This window comes from Buteo buteo, chromosome 6, assembly GCF_964188355.1.
Source record: "Buteo buteo chromosome 6, bButBut1.hap1.1, whole genome shotgun sequence".
NCBI classification, from domain to species: Eukaryota; Metazoa; Chordata; class Aves; order Accipitriformes; family Accipitridae; genus Buteo; species Buteo buteo.
The window spans coordinates 11968997-11996355 of record NC_134176.1 but is presented as its reverse complement, the minus strand read 5'-3'; the positions used below and the strand labels follow the sequence as shown (position 1 = coordinate 11996355).

Sequence of the window (27359 nt, the reverse complement as noted above, 5' to 3'; positions counted from 1 at the left end):
TGCGACCGGGGCGGAAGGAGGCGCTGGGCGGGCACCGCGTGTGAGGAGAGCCGGGCCGGGCCTGCTGGCGGGGCTCAGCCCCGGAAGGTAACGGCTCTGGGGACGGGGCGAGCTGGTGGCTGCTGGGGGGACGCGAGGCCCTGAGGAGCGGCGGGGGCCCTGGGGCGAGGGCGCTGCCGCTCCGTGCGGAGCCGCCGCCCGGGCCCGTCACGGGTTAATGCTGCTCTCTCGCAGGCTGATCCCTCCCCTGACCTCGCCGGCAGGCTCTCTCTCCCCTTCCCTGCCTGGTCTGTGCTTTTAACCCCCACCCCAGCAAATACCGAATTAAATCAATCAACCCCGGACACGGCCGCGGGGCAGCCGTTAGGTTCCCGGGTCCGCTGCGACGGGCTCTCGCGCTCCCAAGGGCGCGGAACGGCGCTACCCCCCTGCCGGCACGGGAGCCGGGCTGCCGCTGAGGGGGCGCGGGGAGAAACGGCCCCCGGGAGGGCGGGAGGCCCTGCGACCGGGGACAGCCTTTCTGCAGCGGGGGGCCGGGTAGCGGATTCACCGGCCTTCCTGTTACCGGGATGGGGGGCTGCGCTGCCCGGGAGGTGAGACGGTTACGCCTGCCGCCGCCGCCTCCTCCTCCTCCTCCTTCGCAGGTTCCCCCTGCTGCCGTGTCAAACAGCCAGGCATCTCGGAGAGGGAAGGGGCAGCCTGGAGGTCTGTGTGGAAACCAGTCAGGAGAGGGAGAGGTGGATCTGGGTTTGGTTGAAGGGAACACGGAATCACTTTAGGGGTTTAACTTGTGAGGCTGCAAGGGATCGCCTGGGTCATTGAGTTTGGGTCGCTGCAGTCAAGGGAAATGTAAAGTTGAGGCAAGCCCATTGAAAAGTCCTAACCCCTTGCCACAAGCCACTGCCTCACCTTCCCTTCTACTGCCACTCCACAGCACCACGTGGCAAAAGTAATACTGTACCAAGACATCTGCGTGCTACCCAGAGCGTAAAGGAGACAGAGGTAACACCAATGCAGGAGGCCCCGCGTTGGTAGGGAATGGAAAATTATTGAAAATGAATGAAGACGAGTGCTTGTAGATCGCCGTGCTCCTTGTTATAGCAGGAGACAAAGAAACTACCAAAACCACTCACAGACCCCAAATTTAGTGGCAGGTGAGAGCTGAGCGCAAGAGATCTGTCACTTGGGATGTCAGCATACACTGTTGTGACAATTAGCTGTGCAAAGTGGAGCGGCTCAAAGGAAGGCAAAGAAACTGGAAGCCAGTTTGTGTAATCAAAGGGAGAGTAATTCTCTCCATGTCCCTCCAGACATGCTGCAGGAATGTTGCTTTTGCACATGGGTGTAACTACAGTCTAAATAATGTGAAAGAAGTGGATTACAGTTGAGCTCCTTTCAAATGGTACTGTTCTAAGAGCTGAAAACTACATCGCATTAATAGTATCTAGAGTGAGAACTACAGGTGTCATTTATGAAAGATTAAGACATTAATATAATCAGAAGGTGCAAGCTATAAAACACAGTTAAGCATTTGTACTATCTCACAAAGTCCAGTATGTATATGTTTCTGAACTCATGGGATGCCCTTCTTACTGTTTCACCATATGTCCAGACAGGCCTATTCTGCTTTGGCATCTGAATACCTTATGCAATAAGCATGTCATAAGTTATGGAAGTTTTGGCGACAAGCACATCTGTCTATCAGTCTCAGTGACTGCAGCGGAAAAATTCTAAATCTAGCTGCTTAACAGCAAATTGAACTACAAAAAGTTCTGGTCAACAAAAAAAGACTAGAATTTGAGAACTAAAAGTTTTTAATGAAAACGATGAAGAAGGACCAAGCTATTACACACTCAGTACAAAAGCACTGAAATCAAGTCATTGTTCTGAAACTGAAAGTAACGCTGCTTTTAATTCTGTAGTGGAAGAAGTACCAGAAATCTGACTTTCAAAGCCTTCTCTCATAGGCTTTCATTTCTAGTTTTGGCACTACCGTTACTTCCTTCCATGAACTGATCAACCTGCAGCTTAGATAGTTAGCTGCCGTATCTGAAATGCAATGCCAGGTTTCATTGTAAGCTGCCTTCTCATTTCTAGATTGTCTTCTCAAAGGCAACAAAATTTAATTGTAGTTCTCCAAACAGCTCTGAGATGATGGGGCTGAAGTGATACAACTGTTCGCATTAGTTTGCAAATGGTTGTTTACATTTAGTTGCAGCACAGATCACTTTCCGGACAATTACTTTGCACCTCCAGTGGCATGTTAAAGGCCACAATATTGTTCTTTTCCTTTTAGTTAGTCATATTTATGCATAAATTAATGCAGATACTACCTTTATCCTATCTCTAAACCTTAATTTGGAAGACTTTCAAGTAAACTTTTGTTAGTGGTCCTAATAACTAGTGATTGATATCCAGGCAAGTGACAGTTGTTTTATGTTGTAAGTCACCAAGGTATAAGCCAGCAGATGGAAATAAAAGTTACTACTTAACAACAATACTCTGAGAGCTTCTGAACTGGAATTGAACAGAGTGCTGAAATTGATACTACCTTGCAAGTTTCTCAGTAGTATTCTGGAGCAGGCTGAGTAAATTATAATTTATTTCCTAAATTTTCTTTAAAATGTACCATAAAATGGGAAAAATACAGGTTATATTAAAATCTGTGGGATCTTTCCATTGATTTTAATTGGATCAGCAGTGCAGTGGCAGGGAGGTCCCTGAACTTCATGGAGTTCTCTTGCTATCATCTTATTTGCACAGTATAGTTTTGTTCTGTATTGGGGAAAATAGAATTACTTGGGTTTATGTCTGTAGTTTCAGCAACATTGTGATCCTGCAAAACTCTCTTGGCATATTTGTTCTCTTCTAGGTGACAACCACCAGCCAACTACAAGACTGTCACGATGAGTTTTGTTGAATATGGAGATACGATAAAGGATGGCGACACAGCCATTGTGTTCTTAGGCCACGAATCCATGTTTCCTGTGAAAGTCCAGCATGGCACTGTAACTCAGACTAAGTATGGGGTCATCAGGCATTCCACAGACCTCATAGGCAAGAAGTATGGCTCCAAAGTGACGTGCAGTAAAGGAGGGTGGGTGTTCATTCTTCATCCAACTCCAGAACTATGGACTATGAATCTTCCGCACAGAACACAGATTCTGTATTCCACTGACATCTCTATAATCACCATGATGTTAGAACTGAAGCCAGGCTCCATAGTATGTGAATCAGGTAATAATTAATATGTTGAAATCCTTTATTAAGAACTAACACTTTAATGAAAAAACAGGCTTATCTTTACATTTTGCAAAAGGTCTCTTTTTTTTCCATTGTGATATAATTTTCCCAGTCTACACATTGAGTAATTCTATTTCATGTGCACATGTTATCAGCTGCTGTTTCTTCAACAAGTGATGTTACCTCAGTATGCTGGCCTTACGTACGGGTATACCTTTCAGTATGTGTTTGATTAGAATAAATATATAAGCATTTTTCTTTCCCTTTTCTAAAACTGTTGTTAAGTACTTAAAAAATATTTTTAAATACATGGTTTGAATCAAAATTCAGGCTTTGAATTTGCAGTTTCAGAGAACAGAGTTGAGATCACCCAATGAAAGAGACTGTGATGATAGGATGTTGAGCTAATAAGGGAAATAAATTGGCAGTATTTATATAATGTGATACCATATAAGTACATGTATTGCATCTTTCTCTTCCAAAGTCTGATCCACTTGTAGCACTGCAACTGCATGCAAAATCACTGTAGCCATATAATACGATGGATGATGTGTTCATCACAGGGCTGTGTTTTGTTTCTAAACTTGGTTTAATTTATTATGGCTTCCATGATTTTGCTTAATTTGCAAGTGAGGAAATTTTATATTAATAGATATTTTCCTGGTTAAATACAGTTTATAGTAATGCCTTCATGACTTTATTACTACAGGCAGTATGAGGCTTGCTTGATTTGAGTGCATCTCTGTAGTTTGGAAAAATATGAACTGAAGTAGTTTGTCCTTGTTTTTTTCTGGTTGTTTCCTTTGAGTCTTTTTATGAAGCAGTTTCATACACTTCCCTCTCAAGCATAGATACAGCAAAGGATCAGCATGACAGGATTGTGCTGCACTGCATTTTCTTGCATTAAACATTTTCTGTTCCCACCCAAGCGTAATTTTGGACAGCTTTTCAAGCGTAATGACCACTTTCCAACACAACTGAAACACCACTTATCTCTGCATCCAGTTGCACCCATTAAGAAGGAGGTGGTATATGGAGCTGGTTGCTGTATAGCAGCACTTGAAACAGGCAAAGCCATATGCAGAAACCTCTGGTACTGCTAAAATGGTTGGGTCCTAGGAGTTTATAAGTTGGTTTGTAGGACAATCAGGCATTTTTAGGGTTGTCATGGGAAGTAGCAGTATTGATCATTGGGCAGCTCTTCACATCTTCCCCTCCCTGCTATGTTTAGACAGAATGGGAAAAATAAACACAGCTAATATTCAGGGTGAGGGAGGTTTGAATTGCTCCATGTTCTGTCTCACTTGGAGTAGTCGAATGTTAAAGTACAGAGCTGCACATATGTTTTCAGTAATGTCAAAGGTACCTAGAGAAGCTGAAAATGTTTGAAAGTTCATTTATCTAAACAGCTAAGAAATGGAAACACTTGATGAGATAACCTATTCAGATTCCCAAAAATGTTGTGAGTCAAAAGTCATAGCCACAAACAATCCTTTTTGCTAATGGGAAACTGTCCCCAGGTTTATTACAACGCCTATGCTGTCAAAGTATTATAACTTAAGCTTTCAGGGAAAAGTGAACAGTTTTACTACTATAGTTTTGCTTGTATTGCTTGAAAGATTCACTGTTCACGAAGAAAGAAGGAAAGGGTATTGCATCAAATTCATCTGGTTAACCTTGAAGCAAGAGGTACTGCAAATGTGCCTGCAACTGACCAGAAGTGGTGATTTGAATTAAAAATTTTACAGATATTGACAACTGGAGCCTCCAGTGTGATGATGTAACCTACTTTGGTGCCGTTCTAAATTAGAATGTATTCAGTGATCCAAAATCATTAGTTCTAGATTAACCTTGTGTGGCCCAGACGGAACCAGCCCAATGGCGATTAATAGAAACAAGACAGGAAATCTGGTCTAGTAATGACATTTGAGTCTGCTTCCTGCTGGTGCTGGTTTTAGATGTATTTTGAGTGTTAATTAGCATGGAGGTCTGTCTTTTTTATTATTTGAAATCAAACTGATACACATAGTTGCTGTACGGACTGGCAAAGTAGGCACTGTAAACAGACCAGGCTCTCTTCCTCTTGTCTTACTAATTAGACTGTGGAAGAGTACCCTGCATTTACCCAGTGTAAGCAAGCAGAATGTATGAAGAAAGGGTCGATAAAGTGAGATGAAATACCCTCTGTGTCATGTTGTAATGCTGTGAATATGAGTGTAAATGATCTTTTGTGTGTGATTAGAAAAATTCAGTAGAATAACCAGAAGGCTTAATTTTCTATCACTTGAATGATGCAGTTTAAATTGATTAGTCATGATTTGTCATAAATGATACAAACATATTAATGCAGTTTTTACTATTTTTAATCATCTTTAATAAATACATAAAGAGCAAGCTTGTCAGCAGTGCATGCATAATTAAAATGATCCAAGCATACTCTATTGAGGCTATAAGGGAACTCGGCATCTGCCTGATGTTTCATTATGGAGGTGTAGGAATATGATCCTTTTTCTTCTGCTAATTTCTAATTTATAAAGGTATGTTGAGATTTAAAAACTGTTAGCACCGTTGCTGGACCTAAGATCTCTTGAAAGCATTGTCCCTGATCTGAGGAATTCCCCACTCTGATAGTCTTTAACAGCTGAGTCTTTCCAGAATTAAAGGATACTTCAGATAGCTGCTAAAATACCTTCTGTGGGTGGCCTGGTAGTGTGAAACTTTAATTTGTCAGGTAACTCTGATCCCATTTGTGTTCATTGCATGTGCAGCCACTGTCTAGATGAAGGCATGAGCTGAATCTTTTTTTTTTGTGTGGCTACACTTTCCAACACTAATCTTGATGTCAGCTTCCCAGGCAAGGCTATTTTCAGTCCAGTGATTACAGCTGCCTGTAGTAAAACAACTCCATTTGACAACAAATATTGAGGTTTTTACATTTATTTTTATACTACATCTGAACCAATATGAAACCTTCCAAATATTTTTTCCAATCAAAAGTGTGTGGAACCCTTTGTTTTTAATTCCCAGTCCCCACATATCGAGGCTGTTTTACTGTCCTCTCTCCCTGGTGAGACCTGAACAAGTGTCTGTCCTAACCCTCTAAATTGCTCAGGGAATGCAGTACAGCACTGTGAAACCTCGTTTAATCTGATAAATCTCAGAAATATTTTGGCTTCGATGGAGCATTGTACTTAGACAAAATGTAATTTAGTCAAAAGTATTCTAACCACCATCCCAGTGATCCTTCAGCAACCAACAAAATCAGACTCACATGAGCAAAAATGTTAATTGGATTTTTCATTTCCCTTCAGCTAAATCCCAAATTAAAAATTGCTAAACCCTGTTCATTGCCACACAGCAATGGGTTTCTGAGCCCACAGACTGGATTTCTGAAGGCTGAGAACAGTATTCTGGGTTCTTATGGTTTCTCTGTGGAGGAGTAATGAGAGCTGCTGGCTGGCCTTACACTAGAGCTTCTCAAAAATAATTATGAAATTTTCAAACTTACAGCCTGGCTATAGATTTTGTTAAGAGTACACTCATAAAAAAATAATGAGGACTTAATGATTAATGGATACTCAATAAATGATTAATAGTTTATTGTGGAGTCCCAGCAAGTCAGCTGTATACTTACGACTCTTCTGAAGCGCTTATAGACTTTTTGACAAATACTGCTCATATCTTTACAGTTTTTGTGGCATAAGTATATGTAAACTGTTTGCAGCTCTATCTTTAGTGTAAAATACAGACCAAAGTTTCTAAGTATTAATTTTATTTTGGAATGTGCTCATACTAATTAAGTCAATGTTTTATAATGTCTCCCTTATCTACCTCTTAGCAGCTGTTTAGGTTAGAGTGTGGGAAGAATTTGAAAACCTGATCCTTGTATAGCACCTTTTGAAGTATAAGAAGGGCCTCATCAGTACAAACATCAGAGAGCATAGTATTCTCTTGACATACCAAACAACTGAACCAAAACTGTGGCCACATGAGGCATCCCTCTAATGTATTCAGACTTGTGGCTGACCTGCAGCTGATGAGGAATGCTGTTCATACCCTAAAGCATTTATTTCCAGACCTTCTGGACTCACTTTCATCTTATCATTTCACTTGACCACCACGCGCATTTCTCATGCAGCTCTGAACTTAACAATATTATGTCCGTTTGCAGAAGAACCCTAAAGAACTCTGACTCTTGAATCTCTAAGGAAAAATTCTTTTCAGTTTTCACATTCCCATTCCTGTTGTAGGCAGTGCCAGCCTTGAAAGCTTCCCTGCTATCCTTCCCCCAACTCCTCAGTCTGCTCAGTGTGCAGTGGCCCTCTCTGACTTGCAGGCTGCTGCCTAAAATGTCTATTTCAGCATGGTGTCCACAACAGATAGGCAGGAGAAAGAGCTAATCTTCTGTAAAGGAAGCTTCTTGATTTGCTGTTTCCTCTTTCAGCTGCCAGCTCATCTCCTTGAAACTCTTTCCCTCCCTGTCCTCCTCCCTCTCTTTGTCCCTGCTCTTGCTGTGTCTCACCTCTGCCACCATGATTTGTGCCCTTGACTATCTTAGGGTTAGTTTCCATCAGATGCTTAGTATCTCTTAATATATTTGCTAGGAATTATTAATGATTTGCCTGTTACATAAACTTGTCATGTACAGTGAGCAGTCTTTCTCTGTTCAGTGTTTCTTGACAGATAGTAGCTGTGGAGTTATTAGCTCTGTCTAAAGATTAATTTTCCTTTGGTTTTGAGGCTCCTTCCGTTCTCATGGCTGACTCATGACCTGTCTTACTATTTGCTAGGTCTAAATGGCGTAGCTAGGAGACAAATACAGCAACACTGTCATTGTTTTGTTGTATTTGCTCATTTTAGAATATCTTAGGTAGCCAAATTTTGCAGCAGAAACTTCAGTTCTATTAAAATGTTGTTAGATATTGTATTGACCCTGTATTAAGTAATGTTCCTTATACTTTTTCACTTTTCCTTTTTTCAAGCAATATGAACCTATGTATGCACTTAAGAGCTTCTTCAGCCATGATGAGAAATTTTTAGGGAAGACAAGCCAAGTGATAGCCTGCAATGAGGAAATGTAGTGGAACGCAGAATCAGGTCAGTTATGTTTATAGCATGGGTGGGATTCCAAGAGTTAGACAGATATGCTTTGCAAGAAGAAAACCAGACTAAACAGAAAACTGTAAAAATGCACTCTCTTACTTGGTTATCAGTCAAGTGCTATGCTAGATACTGTGGTAACACTCGTGTTTCTGTTGACAGTGTTCTGATGTGTATCTATACTGTGTTGAAATAGCACACGTTATTTTTGAACAAGTCAGATGTTGTCCACTGCAGCTTTGAAAAGGTGAGAAATGATCTTAATGTGGACGTTGTCTCAAGATGGCTGAAGCGTGTGGAGGCTTCTCTGTGGAAAACCTGTCACTTGAATAAGCAGTGAGTGAGAAGAACAGATCTGTTTGAGGTCAGGAGAATGATCAGGGAGTTCATCTGATCAATACTTACTTGTCTACAAATCAGAAGGAGGTATCAGTAAGTGCTGAGCTAGAGTGTTTCATCTAGGTGTTGACTTCTTAGGATTGAGATCCCTCTAAAACTGCAGTGTTTTCCTTGTCTTGGGAGAGGGCAGAAACACTCCCCTGAGCTTAAATGTATCAAAGAACAGAGTGTGCTTGAGCTCAGGAAGAAGGGAAGGATACTACATCCGTCTGCAGGGCCATTAGCCAACTAACTCGTGGTTTTAACACAGGATCTCAATTAATGACTTTGGACCGAGATGGACCACTTTCTTAGTCTACATGCTGATCCCCTACACAGTGCCTTCTCCTCAGATTTTGAGCTTTGAGTATGGCATATTGGGGACCCTGTGGTGTCTCATTAAATGCCTTCAATGCAGATGTCTGCTTTTTGACTAAGATGCTTAAGATCACAGAGTAGTCAATGTAAAAGAGCATCGTATTTTCCAAAGGCATTAGCAATGACCTAAGTGCTCACCTAAGTGAGCTCTAAAAACAGCAGCTGTGGTGTTAAGAATGTCTTCAGTACAGTTTGAATTATCGTTGTTTTACCTCTCTTCTATAGGCTCCATGATTAATACGCTGTAGTTAAATGGGCATTGTCTTGTGGTAAAGAGCAAATAGTTTCTAAGGCTATTTATAGTGCAAGCTGTCAGAAAGGCAAGCGTCCTGGTATAAAAATTATAAACTGTATTTGTTCTAGAAGTTGTCTTACTTTCCGCTTTCTTGGTCAAACCAAGAACACAGGCATTTCACCACACCTGTATGAGAATGAAAATCTATTGAAGTCCATCCAGTTCTTAACTTGCCTTTTCTGATACAAAATAGTCATTTTTGAGCATTCAGTTTTTTGGTTCATTGCTATACAGGTAATACAGCTGTGATATTTCAGGCTTGGTAGCATTCTAGTTCATGTCTTCAGTAGTACTCCTTGCGTTTTGCTGCTTTCCTGACTGATTCTGTATCATGCTAACGATACCTGCCATTTCCCAAGGAAACCTGAATCTGACTAGAACTTATTCCAAACTGGTGCCTAAGACTCTTTGAGTCATATTTTGCCAAATACTGCTTTTTCCAGTAGTGATCTTGAAATAAGAACAAAGAGAAATTGAAAAGGAATTGAGAAGGTGGTAGGAGGGCTCAAGTGTTGACTGTTGCAGATTTGCAGGGGAGAAGGTGAATGTAAACATTCATCTCCCCTTCTACAACATCAGAGGAACATAAGGTTGAACCCCTGCCTTCTGTAGACAGTGCTGATGGGGCTTTAGGCGTTGTGTTGAGTATGGACTCATGCTGAACTGCCAGACCCTCATATTCTTAATGAATTACATCAAGCGTGCTGAACTATCAGGCACATGAGAGTTGAGGGTCATCATTTCACAGGACTGAGTTCAGAATCTGTCATCTCTTCAAGGATAGATTTTACAATGGTGCACGATTCATAACCATCTTTGTTTCTTGCAGTTTTGAGAGTGTTGTCACGGAGAAGGCAGGCAGCATTAATGATGTTAGTGTGATGGAATTTGATATGTTAAAATGTGATACATATGTATTATTCTCATGTTTGTGGTAGCCAGTTAACAATAAATAATTCCTGGCAACCTTGTTTAACAAAAGCTCAGTCTGTAATACGCCTGCAAGTGGTGACTTCCAACATCCTGGTTTTAGTTCAGGATTTAGCTTGGAGTGTTTGTGAATAAAAAAAAAGAGTACAAGAAAAGAAGCCAAAAATACTTAATGGGTTTTCCTAGGAAGGAAACAAACAGTATCTTCTGTGGTGTTTTTAAGAGCAGATTTAAAAGGAAAGTGATTAAAAATGTAAAAGAATATGAATAAGGAAACTGGATACATGCACAAGCTGCCTCTCCTGCTTACAGCCCAGCTGTTCTGACAGGCCTTCTGTTCACTCCTTTAGATTAGCAGAGAAAGATGCAGAGTGTGCAGCATGACCCATTTGAGAGGTAAAATAATTAAATTCTGTCAGTTTGCAAAAGTTCTCAATTGTGCAATAGTGCCTTCTGGCATGAAATGTAAAGGCAGGATTTCAGTCATTTTAGCATCCTGTGGACAATAGTTCACTGCTCTTGTCATTAAAAAAAAAAACACATGAAGTGCTTTCTTTGCTATGCACATATATCATTGCGTTTTTACAACCCCATGGCTGTTGTGCTACCATTCCTCCTTTTGACCAGGGAAAAGTTTATGTTGACATTTAGAGCCTATAGATGCCATGACCAGATAGTTTTTCATGTGTGCACATGCAAGTGTCTTTTGCCTTTTGTTTGCTTTATTTTAATACTGGCATGAATGCACGGATTTTCCCTTTAAATAAATGTGTGTGTCACAGTTTCTCTTTTCCCTTGGACCTCTCTGAGGCCAGTGCTAAAATCTGTAGGTCCTCTCTCCCTGTCTAATCTGCCCCATTAAAGTTGGGGGGAAGGTGCTAGTCTGCCTGTTGGGGTCAGAGCCCTCTCAGAGGGAAGCAGAGGAGCAGTGCTGATTCCGCAGTGCAGGCGGTTGTTCCGGGGGCAAACATGGGCCCTGAGCTCTGTTTACAGTCTGAATGGCTCCCCTTTCAGAGCTGTCGGATTAAATGCAGTGCCACAAGAATGTTTCTCCCCTTACGTGACTAGAGGGCAAGAACCTTGGATCCGTCAGTAAACTCTGACTTCCTGAACAGTTACGGGAAGTATTGCTCCAATTAAGCAGCTGTACCAGCCCCTGTGTCCCCTAATTAATTTCCTTTCTACTAGTTTCTGAGCTTTCTCCAACACTGCTGTACTTCAGGTTCTGTCCTTTATAAGTTTTTTAAGATTTATGTTAGTTGAAAGAACTTGCTTCAGGCTGAAATTTAGCCTGAACAGTCGTTGAAGATAGCTAGAAATAGATTTTCTTTCTACAGGAGAAATGTGTTCCAAGTACAGAATTATAAATCAGTAAACACAGATAATTTGGGGTTGCTGTGGTGTTTTGAGTTTGGGGGGTTATTCAGTTAAATGCCACTTGAGTGAGTAATTTGCAATTTGAATTGGTATATGGGAGTTTTCTTCAGTGAAAACACTGGTTATTAGTCATTCATCTATTTAATACTCCAATGGATCATTTAAAAAAAGTTTCCTAAATTATCGAACTGAAAGAAGGAAAAAAATCTGTGTCTTAATAGTTAGTCCGTGGTTGTACATCGTAATTGTACTTACATACAATTTCAGGTATGTGATGGATCTCATTAGACTTCGGTAAGATTGTGTAGGCATGTATGTATGTAAGTCACATGTGAAATCAGGTTGTTTGGTCAGTGTGACTGCAAGGAGCCTGGAGGCCTTAGTTTTGGATAATGTCAGTGGGAGCTGAGGATGGCCAGTGTCTCTTAAGAGGCCTGGGCTAAACAGACTCCATATGCTGAAGCCATTTGTTTGCATGGATATCAACAGGACTTTCAAACATGGACCCTTGCCAACATCTCTTCTTTGTTTTAATGAAGTATAAGGTTTTGAAAATACATTAAAATTTGCCTTCATCTCCTTTCACCCTCGAAGAGTCTGGCACTTTGAAAAAACTCTCTGGGTAATTTCCCTGAATTTTTCCTGTTGCATTTACTTCCTCCTGTTGTCTTGTGGCACTTGTTAGAGCTATAACTGACCCTTGACATTACTGTTCTACTCCAGGGAGAGAGGACAGGTCCTGAGTTTGCCAGATTTGTAATTAATGCTTTGAGGACCCTAAAGACTGTTTCCTATGTCTTTTAGTCCCCCTCTCATTGTGAAGGAAGGACTGTTCTCTTTCAGTAGTTTAACCAATGGTTTATGTTCATTTGGGTTTTGGGTAAGTGGACTTTGCGTTTTGGCAGGACTAATGGAGAAGACTTTTGTTCTAATGTTTAGCACTGTCAAAAGGTATTTCATGAGTTGTTTGTCTTTTGTAGGTACGGGCAGCGGATCCCTCTCCCATGCTCTCATCAGGACAGTGGCTCCCACAGGGCACCTGTACACGGTGGAGTTCCACCAACAGAGGGCTGAGAAGGCCAGGGAGGAGTTTCGAGAGCATGGGGTGGAGCATCTGGTCACCGTGACCAACCAGGATGTCTGCAAAAATGGGTTTGGTGTCTCAAACATTGCAGATGCCGTGTTCCTAGATATTCCATCTCCATGGGAAGCCATAGGACATGCAAAGTCAGCATTAAAACCTGAAGGTAACTGCACTTACCTCTTTCTGTTCGGGAAGTACTGTGCATGCACACATCTCTGCCTTTGAGCCATACACTAGATCTGCTCGCTTCCGTTGTGTGATCACTGTTCTCAAATGTCAAAGTCTCTAGGCATTTCTAAGGCTGAAAAACCTTCAAAAGAGGTCTTCAATTTACAGTGGAAGATTTGAAAGGACAAGAACAACTGTTTCCTACAGGCCTGTGCTAGCTACAATTAGCATGGGCAGTTTATAAAAAGCCCTTTGAACCTCTGTCAGGTGCATTTTGCTAGATCTGAGGTGTGTGCGAAGCAGCAGTAACGATAAATGCTGAAAGCAAATTTTTTCGGCAATTCAGTGGAAAGGTGTTTGTATAAAAGGTGTTCAGATGCACTTCACATCAATCATTGCAGATTTGGACCTATTTAACAGAGCACCCCATCCGTAATGTTAAAGAGAACGTGGTTATACTTAAATATGCTTGCCAATTTCTGCCTTAAATCTTTGCTGTTGGAGCTAATGAGAAGTTTGCTGTTGGTTGCAGTGGGAAAGGAACATAAAGGCTGTTATAGCTTATGCCAGTTATTCTGGGATTGTGACAGCAAGTGAGAACTGCTGTTGAAATTTTTGATGGATTTCATCAGTTTATTATAAATCTTTTCCCTATTGAAAAATCAGCTTCAGTGAATAAATCATTCTTTCATCCTGGAATGAGTTTTCCCCTAAGTAGTGTTACACTAATGTAACCATACTATTGTGGATCTGAACTAACTTGCGCCAGATCACTTCCATCTACAAAAGTGACTTTTCTACTCAAGCGAGCATGGAGTGCTGAACAGTGCATGTGCTGGGACATGAGTTTAATAAAACTTGATTATGTGCCAAGGCCCAGTTCTTTGTTAAAATATGTAATCATAGGCCTGACTAAGTGAATTACTAGGTCTTCTTGAAATCACAAGATTTAAACTTGTCTTTAAATGTCACTGAATGTGCATTACCTTGCTGAGTCAGGACTGACCCAGCTGTTAGGCTACCTCAGCTATTACTGAAAATTTTCTAGAAGCTTTCTGATACCAATGTAACACACACTTTCTTTAAAAAGTGAATAGGTAGAGACTTGCTAACACTCTGTACCTGCAAGAGTTACAGCTTAATTTGTAGCTGCTTTCCAGTGTGTCCTGGGAAAAAAATAATTTTCACTGCACTGTACAATGCCTTTCCCATGCTCAAATTATCTAATCTAGTGAGCACAACACTCAGCTGACTTCCCAGCTTAGAAGGCGCTGCATTGCGCAGTCCAATTTGAATTATTTAAGTAGTGTATGTTTAGAATACTAAGCAGAGCTGCTTAAACAGTTCCAAGTTGTGAATTCTTGTCTCACTCCAGCATTTGTAATCCTAGAAAAGGTATTATAGTCCCAAACTGGCCATACCATCTGGCTATACTTTTCTGTGCTATGCTACAAGGTTACATCTGCTTAGGCAATATAAATAATACTTTAAAATCCCACATTTTTGTGTTTGTGAAGTGCCATCATGCACTTTACGTACCAGTCAAAAGGCAAAGTTGCTGTTCCTTGCTGCAGTTTTTGCTGCAAACAGCCACCAGTGTCTGAGATCTGGTATTAGTCTAAGGCTCAACTTTTGGGTTTCATAGTACCTGTCTGAGCCAGGGGGCATTTTTTTTAATTTTGCATATAAACAAAATCTGTTTTTCATATAAAATATAATTGATTGTAGTAGTAATAGGTACAGACTTACACACGTTTCTGTTTTATTCCAAATCATGCAGCTAGTTTTGTTGTGGGGTTTTTGTACTGCTGTAAAATCTAAAATACGATAGAAGGGTATCTGTAACTGCTTCCCTTTCCCTACCGCAGGCAGATAATTTTATAGTGCTCCTTTGTTTTGTTTTCGAATAGTTAAAGCTCTTCTGCGGTAAGAACAGTCTGTGCACATACTGCTGTTGTTCACCGCCATTCCAAGGGTTAGTATAGTGATAAAGCATCACTGGAGAAAAGGAGTTGTTCCACTCTTTTCGCTCCACCCTCTCTCTCTCACAACTGGACAGGGTCACATTTGAACCATTCTTACTGTGGGTTTTATTGTGATGTGCCATGCAAATACTGCAGCTGTACTGCCAGATAGTGACAATTTATTCCCTAAAGTCTTAAGGTACTTTGAATGAAATCAGAGCTAAGGAAGTTCAATGTATAGCATCAGCTAGCCTCCTCTTTAAAACCGCAATAGTCATTATAGAGTGTTCAGCTGAGACAGTGTGTATGAGAGAGTTCTTAACCTTAACAAAACCTTATCATATCAGTGTTTTCTCTCCTACTTAAGCTCAAGATCCTGAATAGTTGCAGCTTCTAGTCAGCTGAGTGTTAATGATGCTCTTTACAGAGTACATTTATTGCTTGCGTTACGCCTTGCAGTATGCTGTAAATACACTACTTACAGTAGCTTGGCCTCCCATTTAAAGCACTGCCAACCTCTGAAAAGCTAAAGGAATAAAATGGCACAGTAGGTTTGTGACGTGAAGGTTCTTGTTCTCTGGTGATGTGCTCTGCCGACGTTCAGGGTTGCATCTTAACTGCATCTTTCTGTGCTGATTTCACCAGTCACACTTTCAGCAGAAATGCTGCTTGTAATATCCCTCGGGCAGTGCTGCACTGCAGAACTTGCTTTCATTTCCAGACCTGCTCTGTTTTTTCTTTGGCAGCATCTGCTGATTAATGCTTTTCTATAGTCATAGCTGCTGTTCCCAGTATCTGACCTTGGTGGTTTTGCAAAGTTGCTGTTAATCCCTTCAGGTTAAACTTTAAAAATTGTGAATGTAACAAAATGAAAAAATTGTGAGGTAACAAAAATATCCTCGATATTCTACAGTTCTTAAATGCTCTGAAACTTTTGACTCACAGTCATCTCACAGCTGAATACTGTAGTGCTTTGAATATAATTCTGCACCCACCTACTCTACTCTTATAAATATTGTCTATTTCTTCCAAGGCTGTGGAAGATGAGGCAGAAACCCATTTGTACAATAGTTTTCATACAGATTTTAAATTTTCAGGTAGGGAGATGGAAAAATACAGCCTTATATTAGGTTGGATTGGCCTCTTTCATTACAAATCGGTCCTTGGTGGTGTTTAAATTAACAGTTTGAGTCACAAAATTATTAAAACCATCCCTCTTTTATTTCCTTTCTTTCTTTTAAAGACTTTAGTCTTAAATGCAGACTTGCCACTCCCTCTTGAGCATCATAAAGCCCCTAAATTATGAGTTTGTCAAATTGGTCAATTGATCCTTGAGATATCACCTGAATCATGGTGCTCTCACGTCTCCCCCCAAAACTCTGCAGGGAAAGTTCCCTCTGCACATCTCTCTGTTTGGGCCTCTGTGTTTCCTGCCATCACAGAAGCCCTTCAGCAGTACTGTGCTTTTTGTAGTAGTAGTAGGTTTTCATTTCCAAAGTCTTATATTTGTTTCATTTGTACACAATGGACTTAAAACAAGTCTTGTTTGCATTTTTTCCCCTTAGCATAGCCATTGATTGTTGTCCTAACCTGCCAGGTTTGGTTATTATAGATGCTGTATAAGAGAATAAATAATATCTCATCCTCCCAGTAGCCTGTGGTGCAGGTAAGGCATTGTCTGGTTTAGCTAGTTTCAGTTTTCATTTGGGCTTGCCTTCCTCCTCCCCTGAGCTTTCAGGGAATACCATGTCCATGTAGAAGGCCTCACTGGCTATTTTTCTTGAGTCCCAGAGGTTATTCATGATCCGGTTTTAAACCACCCAGATACGGCTTTGAGGAGCAGCTGAAATCCCTGGCCACAAGTCTCACCCCTGTGGTATCAGGGTAGGGAGTACGCCAGGCTGAATCACACTGAGAAGAGGGCAGTGGCATCAAGGCTGATGTTGTTTGGGCTCAGACTACCTCAAGAACGCACAGGGAATGTGTTAGGGCAGGAAGTGGAGCCTGACAGTCTAGTATGCTGTTGTCCTCCACCCGTGCAGGTGGTACTCAAGTCAGTATTAACATTTCTCATGTCCCCAGGAGATTGTTTTGAAATAAATGAGTGAAGCAATAAGTGCTTGCTGAAATGTTGGCACCAGCCTTTGCTAGTGTGGTACTTGCTCTGATTCGAAGGAAAATTAACTCAAGGTGAGGTTAAAGATCCACAAACTAACTTTAAATTGAAGCATATCCTGTCAACATTGAGGGGCCATCTGGTCTAGTGCAAAGCTGCCCCACTAGGATCTAGGACTGGGTGCTGACCCACAAAGCTTCGTCTGGTTCCCAAGCACTGGCTGCTTGCTGGGCCAGCCCCAGCTGTTGTATCTCATTGGAGGCCATTAACCTAGCTCTGGTCTGTCAGGGATTGGTAGGTGAGGTGCACGTGATGGGCCTGGCCTGAAGTAAAAGTGATTCTCTCACGTGTCAAAAGTCAAGCAGAAGGATTCCTGCATTGTAATCCATGCTGTGGAATGCCAGCCAAAGCTATTGGCCTTTACACAGTTTATAGGAAGTAGTTTGGGATGAAAGGATCCTCAGAAGAAGTTGTTAAGTTTTCTTCCCCAATTCAGAGCCAGCTGATTTTTTATTTTCCTTGTTGCATGCTTTTGCCAGCCCATAATAGTGAGCAGGAATAAATTTCTTTTGAACGATGCACCTACAAATGTAGAGGTTAAGGTCACATTTGCAGAAAATCACATCAAGCTCTTACTAATGAGCTGGCAAGTGATTTGGAGAAAATTTTCTTTTCTGAATCAAGAAACATCCTTTAATTTCTTCCAACAGCCGAATCCTCTAATTTCACTTGTCAGGGAAGCTACATCAAATCGCCCACGAGCACACTCACTTAAAGGACGTTCTGTCCCCTTTTACGGAGGCAATATTTTTAGTGTCCTACTAGCGCAGAGTAAATGCCATGGTGATGCTGCTCAGTGACTCTCCTGCCTCACCCCTACATAATGATAATGCTTGTGTGATTTTTTTTCTTCCATGAGATCTTTGTAACATAATCTTCCAATTATGACAATGCACTGAAGTCCCAAAACCCAGAGCTGTATTCTTTTACCAGAGATAAAAATGCTGTGTTATATTCTTTACATCACAGAACCATTTCTAAAATTACAGGCCCTTTTCCTTGGAACTTAATGGTGCTGCACTACATATGTTCTTTTTGCATCTTCTGAATAATATTGGGATGATGAAAAAACCTGTCAGAGCACTTGTGACACATACTATAACTACAGAAGTGAGAGCACATAACTTGGACATGTTTTGTGTATTGTAAGCGTGCACTGGAGTTCTTGTCAATTGGGTAGCACTGCCATATTTTCCATACTTGAAACCTAATGCAGTTATTAGCTAAATAGAACTGGTAGAGGTGTTAGTCCTTGCTCAGACAAACCAGAAACAAAATTGCTGGAGTTGCACAGGAACGCACCAGTAACTGCTCTTGAAGGAGGAGCAATTTCCAAGGCACTGACCTCCTGGAAAGATGCAAGGGTGTGTCCCTTGATTACTAATTAGATACTGTCTGTTAAAATGTACAGTGCTATGTGGATGCAAATCTTCTCTTTTATTTCCCCCTTCCCTTAAGCTCTCTTCTGTAATCATTCCAGTCTGAATTGTACTTCAATTTTCATATCCTCTCGACCCTATTGCTGGTTACAATGACTGCCAGGACTGTGTGGGCTTGTTCCAGCCTACAGATTCGGGAGATTTAACCTCTCCATTAAATGTTTCAAACTAACTCAGTCCCTGTAAAATTGAAGGTAGAAAAAAATTTAAGTCTTTCATACAGTCTCATTATTCTCTTCTCCTCAACTGTAGCACTTGTCAGATGCATTATACATGAATAAACACATTTCTAGACAGCTCTTCAGATCAAAAAGCTCACACAGCTTCCCAATGTGAACAGGATTAATCTCAGATAATTACTATATCAATTTATGGTGACACACAGATCTCATTAACCAAATTTAGGAACGGTAGCTTTCCTAAAAGGAGAGCTCTGAAAGAACACAAACTCCGTTTGTACTAAAAAGTTTCCGTTCAGTTGTTTTCGCTGCTCTCTACTCTAGTCCACCCCTTTTTGAGCCACAGGCAGAGCAGTGTGCCCCAGCGAACGGAGAGAGGGAGTACATGTCTTTTCTTCATTCATTAAGGAATCCTTGGCATGGCAAGACAAAGCAATGCATATTCAAGTCCTTTAAGCCCTAAATGCCTCTTGATGTCTAAAGGACAAGAGGGCTCTCAGAGAATCTGAGAATTGTGAATGCTGAAATCTAGATTTATATCTGTTTGGTGATTGTGACAGAAAGGGTGTTGCCTAGCTGGTAATCCGGTGGGGGTACAGGGGGCAGCCCACAATGTAGAGAATTCAGAAGCATCTGGTCTGTTGAAGATCTGCTCCTAGAACAGATGAGTATGTCCTTTTGAGTGCTGGTTTTCTGCTGCTCAGAGTCCAGGGTTTTTGCTGTCTAAACACACCATGGCAATTGAAGCTTTCCCAAATCTTTCTATTTTAGACAGCGTCTCACAGACTGGAGCTGCAATTTCATTTTTGCCTTCCAACCTTCTGCGAACTGTTTGTTTCCAATTGTCTCTTAATATCTGCTTAATGAAACAAGTCCAGCCTGCAAGTCATGTCCGGCCTGCCCTATGGTGTGTCCAGGAAAAAGCAGAAGAGGCCCCTCTCCCACTTGTTAGGATCCATAAAGACAGATGCTTGGTGGTTTTGCTTCTAAGCTGTTTGCAGGTATATTTATTTGGGAGTGATGTATAATAATAATGAGAACAATAGGTGCAAAAGGGAAAAAATTAAATTGGCAGAACTACTGAAACCCACTGGATGCTCCCAGTTATATGGAATACCAGCCGTTACGCTGTTTTCTCACTCTTCATACCTGAGAAGCTTCCAGCAATGCAGTAAGTAAAGTAACATTATTTTTTGCGCTTCCCCTCTGGATATTAGCTATTGCAAGCAAAAGCTTTCTTCCCTACCAAGTGGCTTGAAAGCCTGTTTTCTGTAACCCTATGTCCCCAAGCAGTCCGCTTTGCAAGGAGGCAGTCTGATAAATCATCACCAAGTTTGGTGTTGACATGCTGTGCTCAGCTGACCATCCCGAGGCAAAATGAAGGGTGCTCTGCCTTTAATTGAAGGCTTGACAAGAACCGTAGGCGGCTCTGCAGCTTGTATGGCAACAGCTGTGTGCAGACTTCTTAGTTTTTGACTGTAAATCTAGAGCATGTGAATTTGAAAGCCTAAACATATCTTGAAACCCTTGTAGTCAGAATAAATAAGAACAGACTTACTGTAAATGTAAATATATTTCCCTTTTTTATTGCAATATAAACCACCAAAAACAAAAAGCCTGAATGAAATAGTAGTAAGTCTCTGGTCTCTCTGCACATTCTTGCTTTGCAGACAAAGAGTTATTGTGAATTGACATTTAGCTAAGTTAGACATTTGTTCAGTTCCCTACACAATAAGAATATAACATCTTTCTTTATAACATATGTGCATCATAGTAGCTTTCTAATTATGTAACAGAAATTTCTTCCTCAGCTTTTCTCTTTTACATCTACAAATGTGGTAGAAGTGTGTACTGCTTTGGCCAGAAAAGATTAGCTGTCTGATTCAGAATCATTTTGGTAGCCCTGGCCATCCTGATGAACATAAAAATCTAATTTCATGGGAGCTAGCGGACTGGGTGTGCAATTAAATCAGCATCAACAGAATTGGTTAATAATGACACATACCAGCATTAATTTTGCAGGTGATTATTAGATTTGGTTTTTAATTGTCACTCGAGGGAATTACTTGTCCAGGGTACTTTGTTGTGAAGATGCATGATAAGAACCCCTGGCTGTGGAGACTTTATTTCAGGACTAAAATTAAATCCTACTTAGTATATGGTGGATTAATGGTCATGGAAGGTGTTCTTCCCCAGTCAGTACCCAGCACATCATTGCTGCACAGTAACTAGAGTGCTACAGTGACGTGACACTTTCAGACCTGATGCTTTCTTTTTTTAGACTTTAGAAACAAAAAAGGAAAAAAAAGGGGAGTTTGAGATAAAGCAGGCTTCATGTAGTCCCAGCATAGCCTCTATTTTTAGCAGGATGCTTTGCTTTCACTTGCATGGGTTCTTTAACTACTTAGACAACCGGTGTTGGAAGCCTTGACTGGATGAGCCTGGGAGAGGGCTGGGAAGGAATGTAAATCAGGTCAGCAACCATTTTCATCTAATTGTAATAAGTAAAACAATAGCTGAAGCCACATTGCCCAGCGTTCCTTCCCCTAGCACAAAAGCCTTTCAGGAAGGGCAGTTGCCTTGTGGGACACTCTGTCCTGGGTGAAAGCACATGCCCTGGCTTTATGGCAGACAGTGTCCTTATAATTCTTTGATCTGATTTGGCTGTGGCTTTCCAGAGTAAATCTGAATCATTCTATTCTCAGCTGTTAAGGTCACATTGTAGCACACAGAAAGTTGTAGGGGGCCTATTAATACTCTGTATTTAGAATCAAAAATCTGATCTGTGCAGAGACAAGGAGACAGTGTTAGTTTATCACTTAAAAGTCCTATCCTAGAGTTTTAAAGCATTTGCTGTAAACCTGCCCAATGTGATATCCAGTAAACTTTAATGCTCAGGAGACATGCTAGTCAGCTTGACTAAAAGGGTAAAGCCTTAACAGCACTCCATCTATGGCCTGGAGAGATTACTTTATTCTGTACACACATACCATCATTCTCAAATAAACACAGCCGCTTTTATCAGAGTGTGTGTGCACGCACGCTTATATTCTAATGAAGGCAACTCTGTACAGTGTGTGGAAAATGACTTCTGGCTTTGTGTAGGTGCCAACTCCAGTTCGGTGCCTCAGCCCAGAATAGTGGATAGTGATTCCAAAAGAGTCGCTGCTCTAAAGAGATCAACTTTAACGGTTTTGTTGTGAACAAATGTGGGCAACACTGGATTTGGAAGATGAATGAATTTGCTGTTGCAATTTTTAAAGGGTCTGAAGCATCTTGTGGAGTCATCTGTGTTTGATTTTGTGCTGACGCTTTACACCTGCATAGTAGCCTCATGGAGATTTTCTTGAAAAATGTTTTCACTTTGTATAATAGTAACTCTGTGCATCTGTGAGAATTTGAAAAAAGATAAAAAGTGCTTCATTTTGGTTTTTGCTCTCTTTTCCACTACCTGTCTCGTTTTGCAGGTGGCCGCATCTGCTCTTTCTCCCCTTGCATTGAACAAGTCCAAAGAACCTGCCTAGCGATGGAAGAATTTGGTTTTACAGAGATTAACACCTTGGAAATTCTGCTCCGAGTGTACAATGTAAGGACAATTAGCTTGCAAATCCCTGACCTTGGAGAAGCAGCTGAGGATAATTCTAGGACTGGCTTTGACAGCAGCAACCCATCAAACCAAGGTAGCCCATGCGCTAATCTGCAGCAAGGAACTGTGCAGTTCAAAAGCGGCGTGCCGCTCAGGGAGATGGTTGGTCACACTGGATACCTGACCTTTGCCACCAAGAGCCTGTTTTAGTACATGTTGAGTTTGTGCAGTTCAGAGTGTTTTGTGTGTTTGTGTATGTATTCTGTTTTCATGGTTCTTTTTTGTAGGGCATCCAAATTTTCACTTGTCAGGGAATTCCATATATAGTCACATTTTGTTGGAATATGCCTTGTTTAAATAGCAGACAAGCATTAACCAGAGCAGCATCAAGGGAATGTTGAAACTCTGGAGTGGTGCTCCACTTGCTGTCAGAAAGAAGATGAAGTAATAACAAATAGCCATTCACTGGAATGTGCAGAATAAAGATCCCCCCTGATAAGAAAGCAAAACATACAGTGCACTCATTGCAAATAAGTTGGATTTTTCCTCCTCTTTTCTGAATTACTTTCCCAGGTTTAGGGGTTTTTTTCCTAGCACCACTAGACACTTCTTTTTTTAACTTCTCTAGTGTCTGTGTTGCTCTTAGGAATGTGAAAGTGCCTACTTGCTTCCTTTTAGATAGGAAAGTTGCGAGGTCATAGTTTGCCAGCACAACTGATCATAGAATTAGTGTTTCCTTGGAATAGTGTTCGGCTGCACAGAGGATTATTGGCAGTGCTCGGGAACACAACCTCTCACTCCGTTCCAGGCTGGCATCTGCAAATCATTTAGATTACACAGAGGTCAAAGAAGTGTGCTAATTGTTGGATTTGGTTTAAAATAGTATATTGTTCTCATCAATTTATAGTAGAAATTTGGACCTGGATTCATACTGTAGTCTTCTAATAGATCATCCGCTTTCATAGTTGATGAATCCACTGTGAAAATTCATTGAATGGGTGGTTAATATTATCTGAACACCTCTTTGTAAGTGGTGTGGCTGAGGTTCTGTTTGTTTGGTGGTTTATGTGCATTATGGTGTACTGCCTTCCTGCAGTTGAATGACAGATTGCTTTTGGCAGGATTTCTGTCTCCAAATTGCAACAACAATGCAAACAGTAAAATCCTCAACCAGCTTTATCAATTAAGTTTTCAGACCATTTACTCTTTGGTCTTCCATACAGAGCTGGTGGTTGTGATGAACTATGTGAATGCTGGATTAAATTTTGTATTTACAGATTAAAATAATTATGCAAATTTATAAAGTTCCTGTTTTGTTTTGGTTTTTTTTCATGAATTCAAAAATATTTTTATTCCAGCCACTAGTACTGTCTCTGGAAGCATTTAGCTGTGCCTTGCATTTGGTACCTGAATATATCGATTGCCATGTGAGAAAAATAACCATTCATAAACCACTGCCTGAACGTTTGAACCTGATATCCCTCCCCCATTCTTGACAAAAATAAACAAAGCTAAGCTTTTAACGTGTTATAGCAGAACGCTAATCCATAACGGTTTAAAGAAAGCTCAACCGATCACGACAGCAAAGATAAACTGTTGAGCAGATTAAAGGCAGAAAGCAATTCTGTTGAACTAAATCAGTTATGTAAGTTGGCCTACAACTGTAGCACTTCTCCAAAAATTACGTGAAAGTTCTCTTTCTACTGCTGTTAATGTCCTCCAGAAAGGCATGCAGTAAACTGTTAATACTCTTTGTATGGTTTGGTAGCTGTATTATAGCGACACGCTTGCATGTGTATGCATATGCACGTTTGTGTGCTTAAAACACCAACCATAGAAGTAAGGCTAAGGTACTAACATAAACCAGAAGAAAGGATGGGGAAATACGACATTAAAGCTAAAGGTTGTTCTTAACTTCCTTCAAGGTGATTCTCATTCACTAACAAGTGGGATCCCCAGTCTTCACCAGGGATAATTCCAGCCCTAGACTTGATTCTTTTTTCCTGACAGACTTTATTTTAAAACAGTGTAACATTTAAACAGGATGAAAGAGGAGCAAAGTCACGTTTCTGTCCTACAAATAGCCGTGGAATGGAAATACCAATGTGCCTTCATGGAGCTTGAAACAACGCTGATGCCTTTCTGCCTACAAAGCCCAATTCAAAACCCCTTGAAATAAACCATTGACTTTGCATGGTCCCATATTGATTTGATCCCTGCTGAGGAAGGACAAGCATTGCGTAAGAAGAGAAGGATTTCATTTCTGTCTTTGCAATATTAGAAAGGCTTCTGTGTTTTTGTTGCCAATATCAGCCATGGCCAGCAGCACCACACCGCTTCCTGCTGTTGCTTCGTTGTCAGGGTCACAGAGAGGATCCCACACTGTCCAGCGTGGATGGTAATGTGCTGCCAGAACCCCCCACTGTTTAATTCTGCTTATGATCACCCGCATTTTACATTCTGGCTACATTCCCTGCCAAAAGTGGTAAATCAGAAACATGGGTCTTTACTGCCACACTGGGAGAATCTGCCTGGGCCATGCTTTCAAAGACTCATTTCTCTTTTTAATATGTTTTAGTCTTCTGTCTGGAATGAAACATCTCTTCTTCTTGCCCTGACACAGTTCAGTCTCACGCTGGCAGGCTGCACGTTTTCATTGCTGCCGTGCGCTTGGATCCCTCAGTTGTTGTGGACAAGCACCAGTACACAGCTCCGCCCGACAGCCAGGTTCTGGTTGTCCCTTTGCACTCCATGCCCTACAAGCTAGCGTGGAGAGGAGTCTTAGACACCTTGCAACCTACAGGACAAACAGTAATGACTAAGATGAGGCTTGTGAAACACTTGAGAAGTCTGCTGCTGTTCACTGTTTACCTGTGCTTTAATTAAAGCATTACAGATCTGTATCTCACTGTGGTTGTTCCTGCTTACCTGTTAGCACAACACTGTTTTCTTCTGAAGAAGACGTGATCATAAATCCTGCTTGAGAACCTTAAAGGGATAAAGTAGCAAAAATGCTAGGAACTCACTCCTCTGCTTAATTTCCTGCTCTGTCTTCTCCTTAGGTACTTTGGGATATGTGATGGTGAGGAGATGGTTCTTCCTGGGAAGTGTTCCAGAGATGAGGGTTCTGGTTCACGCTCACTCCCTCGAGAGTACATCTGTGCTCCATTAGTCCTGGCAAACAGGATGATTGCGGACATCATGGTGACCTAGAAAGGACAGGGGCCCAGAGATGCAGCGAGCCTAGATCTACTTGTAAATACTGGCGCTCATCCCAGCAGAATCTGCATCATTTAGGTGGATGAATGCACTGGGCAGCCCACGTGTTCGTGCCTTACCAGGTTCCTTCTGAACAGAAACTGGAGAAAACTGCCCTCCTGGGCTGCAATTCAGTGGTGTTTGGTGCTCCCAGCTCACCTCTGATGCCAGTGGGAGCGGTGCAGGCTCAGAAAAGGAGGGTTGAGAAATGGCTGGGCTCTCGGAGGCCATTGCTGGGCTCCTTCTCGGCTTCTGCTTGCGCAAATATGGGAGGCACAATAAGAGCAAAGTGGGAGAGTCAGCATTGCATAACCATGATGTTACACCAAAGGTACGTGCAGCTGTGACTAGTCAAAAGGAGGAAGGGGGTTGCTCTAGTACCAGAAAGTTCTGTGTGTGTCACCATGAGGGAAAGCATTTACATGCTGCTGGCCTCTCTAGTGCTTCTGAGGAACTATGTTGTTCAGATGCCAAAAGAGAGGAGCCAGATTGTGTTATTTCCTTTCTCCCTACGTGACGGCTTCTGAACTGGAATGAGTCTGCATCAGTATCAACACAGGGAACAAATAAACCTTGAATTAAATAGTCAAATAAAAATAATCCTCCTCAGTGGTATCCAGCCCTTTACCTGCATATCTCACCCAGGAGCTGTGTGTCCTTTGTAGGCTGTTCGGGACATGCTGTTCTCATCTGCCGCAGGGCAACAGCTTTGAACTTGGAGGTTAGCTGGCTGATACGCTGGTAGAAATAAATGCAGAAGCCAGCTGGGAACACTGGCCTGTGGGGCATCTCACTGTACCTCTGTGTTTCTACCTGGCTCCCTAGGTAGGTGGTCCACAACTGGGCTTCCCTTGCTGTGGAGCAGTCTCCCCCCATCTGCCCTCAAACCCAAAGCTAACAGGTACTGCTAGCATGCAACAGCTCTTCCTGGTGCTCCGAGGCGGCTCAGATTGCACAGCCAGGTTTTTGGCAGAGGCAGGCCTTTTCCTCTTCTCTTTACTGGACTGCAAGGCAGGGAGAAGGGCTGGGTTTTGCCACCCCATCAGGACATGCAGCCGCAGAGGCTCTGCAGGTACAGCTGCTGTGAGATGCTGTGGTGAGAAGCTGCCTGACTGCTCCTGAGCCTGGGGACCCTGCAGATTGGAGAGCGGTGTGCTGCCATGGCAGGAGCCCAGCATCATTCAAGCCACTGAAGACCTCAGCCTTCTGTGGGGGCTGAGTGGGTTGATGCTAAATATCGTATTCCTTTATAGTTTTTAAGAGGGCAATTTGCATGAATGGTTCCAGTGGAGCTGTGGAGGAGCTCTCCCCAGGGGTCCAGATAGCTGCAGGAAATGTCAGAGACCAGGACCAAGTGAATTCAGAGCTTCTGCTCCCAGAGGTGCTGGCTGAGCAGTCAAAGCTACGTAAGTAGAGGAAGGAGCTTTTTCCATCTTTTTTTGATAGTGCTGATACTGATTCAGCACGAAGCCCATGTGCATGACTAGGTCTAGCAGTCAGCTAGGAGAACTGTTGCTTTAGCAACCTCCCTTTGTATGAGGCACTGTGCAGGAAGGGGAAGTCTGCAGTGGGATTTTCCTCTCTCTTTTATGTTGCATTGGGGGGGCTGTAGTCCTCCCTCCTTCCTTGAGTCAAAAGTACGTTAGTAGTAGTTACCCTTAACACAGGCGTCTGGGACTCAGCATGGCTGGTCCCCGGGCATGTGGAATGTAAGTTTGTGATGCCAAGATACTCTGAGCCAGAAGTTATTCCGCTGGGGGGGGGTTAGGAAGATGATGAGACTATAGGCTTTCTGGTACTTTTT

General features: G+C 41.9%; 1 protein-coding gene across 4 annotated transcripts; it reads left to right on the top strand.

Annotated features, from left to right (window-relative positions):
• Window position 1: 1 nt before the first annotated feature.
• Window positions 2-25189, top strand: TRMT61A (tRNA methyltransferase 61A). 4 transcript variants are annotated; one of them, XM_075029752.1, is made up of 5 exons: window positions 2-87; window positions 2873-3237; window positions 12682-12948; window positions 22179-22391; window positions 24341-25189. In XM_075029752.1, exons 2-5 carry the CDS (start codon window positions 2907-2909, stop codon window positions 24343-24345), a joined length of 816 nt encoding a protein of 271 aa, XP_074885853.1. In that variant the 5' UTR covers window positions 2-87; window positions 2873-2906; the 3' UTR covers window positions 24346-25189. The 4 variants fall into 4 exon arrangements, with proteins under 4 accessions (XP_074885853.1, XP_074885852.1, XP_074885850.1 ...); XM_075029751.1 differs by having other exon boundaries at window positions 24223-25189; XM_075029749.1 differs by having other exon boundaries at window positions 22179-25189.
• Window positions 25190-27359: the final 2170 nt, after the last annotated feature.

Bases quoted from the DNA above. Each gene is read 5' to 3' on its own strand.
- TRMT61A (XM_075029749.1), top strand. From the start codon at position 2,907: ATGAGTTTTGTTGAATATGGAGATACGATAAAGGATGGCGACACAGCC. The intron at 3,238-12,681 runs GTAATAATTAAT...TGTCTTTTGTAG, and splicing joins CTCCATAGTATGTGAATCAG to GTACGGGCAGCGGATCCCTC. The intron at 12,949-22,178 runs GTAACTGCACTT...CTCGTTTTGCAG, and splicing joins GTCAGCATTAAAACCTGAAG to GTGGCCGCATCTGCTCTTTC.